The sequence below is a fragment of the Limulus polyphemus genome, unplaced genomic scaffold (assembly GCF_000517525.1).
Source record: "Limulus polyphemus unplaced genomic scaffold, Limulus_polyphemus-2.1.2 Scaffold6992, whole genome shotgun sequence".
Lineage (NCBI taxonomy): Eukaryota > Metazoa > Arthropoda > Merostomata > Xiphosura > Limulidae > Limulus > Limulus polyphemus.
Genome location: NW_013672602.1, coordinates 23,176 through 25,657, shown reverse-complemented (window position 1 = coordinate 25,657; position 2,482 = coordinate 23,176). Strand labels below are relative to the sequence as shown.

General features: G+C 32.5%; 1 protein-coding gene across 2 annotated transcripts in view; it reads left to right on the top strand.

Annotated features, from left to right (window-relative positions):
* The window catches only part of LOC106474250, a 31,948-nt gene that overhangs the window by 12,038 nt on the left and 17,428 nt on the right, over nucleotides 1-2,482 (top strand). For both annotated transcript variants that reach the window (XM_013934939.2, XM_013934940.2), the window contains exon 4: nucleotides 1,695-1,840. In XM_013934939.2, the coding sequence (XP_013790393.1) occupies nucleotides 1,695-1,840 (146 nt within the window). The remainder of the gene's footprint in view (nucleotides 1-1,694; nucleotides 1,841-2,482) is intronic.

Sequence of the window (2,482 nt, the reverse complement as noted above, 5' to 3'; positions counted from 1 at the left end):
GATATGTATGATATTCTGTTAAGAGCTAGTGAGAACCAGCTGCTGGTCTTTTTAACTTAAGTAAAGGTGACATATCCTCTCTGCAAGTGTAGCAAGTACTTTGGCTGTTCTTTTTAAATTGAAACACTATTTTAACACACTTGCCACGAGCAGGTCAAAGTGTACATGTATAAACTTGGCATCAAAATGTAGCTAATAAATAAAATTTTAATACTATATAAGTATTAAGTTCCTAATCTTAATAAGAAAATATTAAAAAAATTCACAATCTCCCCTATATGAGAATTATCACCCTTTGAGAAGTACAGAATTTAACATACATTACTCATTATAATATAGATATTACTCGGGCAAAATATAATTTTTATAGTCTTCAATCTTGTTTGTCTAACAAGTCATAAACTAGAAAATCAGACCCCCACTTACCATGCCCACCTGTCATATCCCTTGTTTCATAAATTGCCAATAGTTCTCTTGACATTTTATACTATATTATTTACAACTAGTAGAAAGCAAAGGTTTTCATCTATCAAATAATGTATTATATTATGTTGTTTTCTATACAGGGAATTTTCTATTTCATTGATCAGTTTCAAATTTATGAGGATAAGCTTACTCTTAAGTGAATCCTGAGTGTGTGTGGGAAAGTTATGAAGTTGAAGTGTCAAGGATAAACTCAGTTATTAAGAAGGGAATCTTGAGTGTGTAAAAGTTATGAATTTGAAGTGTCAAGGATAAGCTCACTGTTATTAAGAAGTGGATTGTGAGTGTGTGAAAGTTATCAAGTTGAAAGTGTCAAGGACAATCTCACTGTTATTAAGAAGTGAATTCTGAGTGTGAGAAAGCTATCAAGTTGAAGTGTCAAAGATAAGCTCACTGTTATTAAGATGTGAATTCTGAGTGTGTGAAAGCTATCAAGTTGAAGTGTCAAAGATAAGCTCACTGTTATTAAGATGTGAATTCTGAGTGTGTGAAAGCTATCAAGTTGAAGTGTCAAAGATTAGCTCACTGTTATTAAGATGTGAATTCTGAGTGTGTGAAAGCTATCAAGTTGAAGTGTCAAAGATTAGCTCACTGTTATTAAGAAGTGAATTCTGAGTGTGAGAAAGCTATCAAGTTGAAATGTCAAGGATAAGCTCACTGTTATTAAGAAGTGGATTGTGAGTGTGTGAAAGTTATCAAGTTGAAAGTGTCAAGGACAATCTCACTGTTATTAAGAAGTGAATTCTGAGTGTGAGAAAGCTATAAAGTTGAAATGTCAAGGATAAGCTCACTGTTATTAAGATGTGAATCCTGAATGTGTGAAAGTTATCAAGTTGAAAGTGTCAAGGACAATCTCACTGTTATTAAGAAGTGGATTGTGAGTGTGAGAAAGTTATCAAGTTTAAGTGTCAAGGATAAGCCTACTGTTGAAGTACCAGGATTAATACCACAGTTATTAAGAAGGAAATCCTGAGTGTGTGATTGTCATGGAATTTAAGTGTCAAGGATAAGCCTACTGTTGAAGTACCAGGATCAATACCACAGTTATTAAGAAGGGAATCTTGTGTGTTTAAGCTTCTTGCCGAGATATTTATATTTCTATAAAATAATTATACATTAAATAATTTTTTATATTGAACCAGTTGAAATGAAGTAGTGAAGCAACTAGAGCTATATGCCACAGAAGTTTATATGTTATTTCTTTAATACAGAAGTTTCACCCAGCAAGATGATGTCTTTGATGAACATACCTCCGAATCACCACGTCATGAATGGGCCTAGCTCATTCCAGGAACAAATGTTACCCGGGTTCAACAATCATGTGCCTGCACCTGGTGTACTGCCTGCTAGACCAAAGGTGAGTGTTTGGTTTATGGTCATTACTGCTCTAAATAGATTTATCTTATTTAAATTAATTGAGTGTTAAAGGAACAGTATTGTAAGCTGCTCGCTCCATTACTGGAAGACCAATTTTGTATGAGAAATTAATAATATAACTGTCTGTATATCTCAGTAGTTTTGATTATTGTAAATATTTAGCTATAAGGAAGTATTAAGGAGTTAATCACGAGTGTGTTTGGCTCTGGCTCGTTTGTGGTTAAAATAACTAGTTTATTGTTAGAAATTCTGTCCTAAACTTTTTTTAGGAAGTTCTGATGTTTATAAAAATCGAAACCACTAAAGACTACATGAATTGGAAAGTTCAAAACAGATTATATCAAAATTTTAACCCAGCATTTCACCATTGATTTCAGTCAGAGACTTGTGTGTTATAAAGTAGATACTATGTTTTAACTATTCAATTTGTGCTATATTTAATATAAATTTCTACAAATTCCTCTATCTGTATTGTACAGACTAACACTGTATATAATCCCATTGATTAGTACCTGTATTGTACAGACTAACACTATATATAATTCCATTGATTAGTACCTGTATTGTACAGATTACCACTGTATATAATCCTATTGATTAGTACCTCTGTTGTACAGACAAA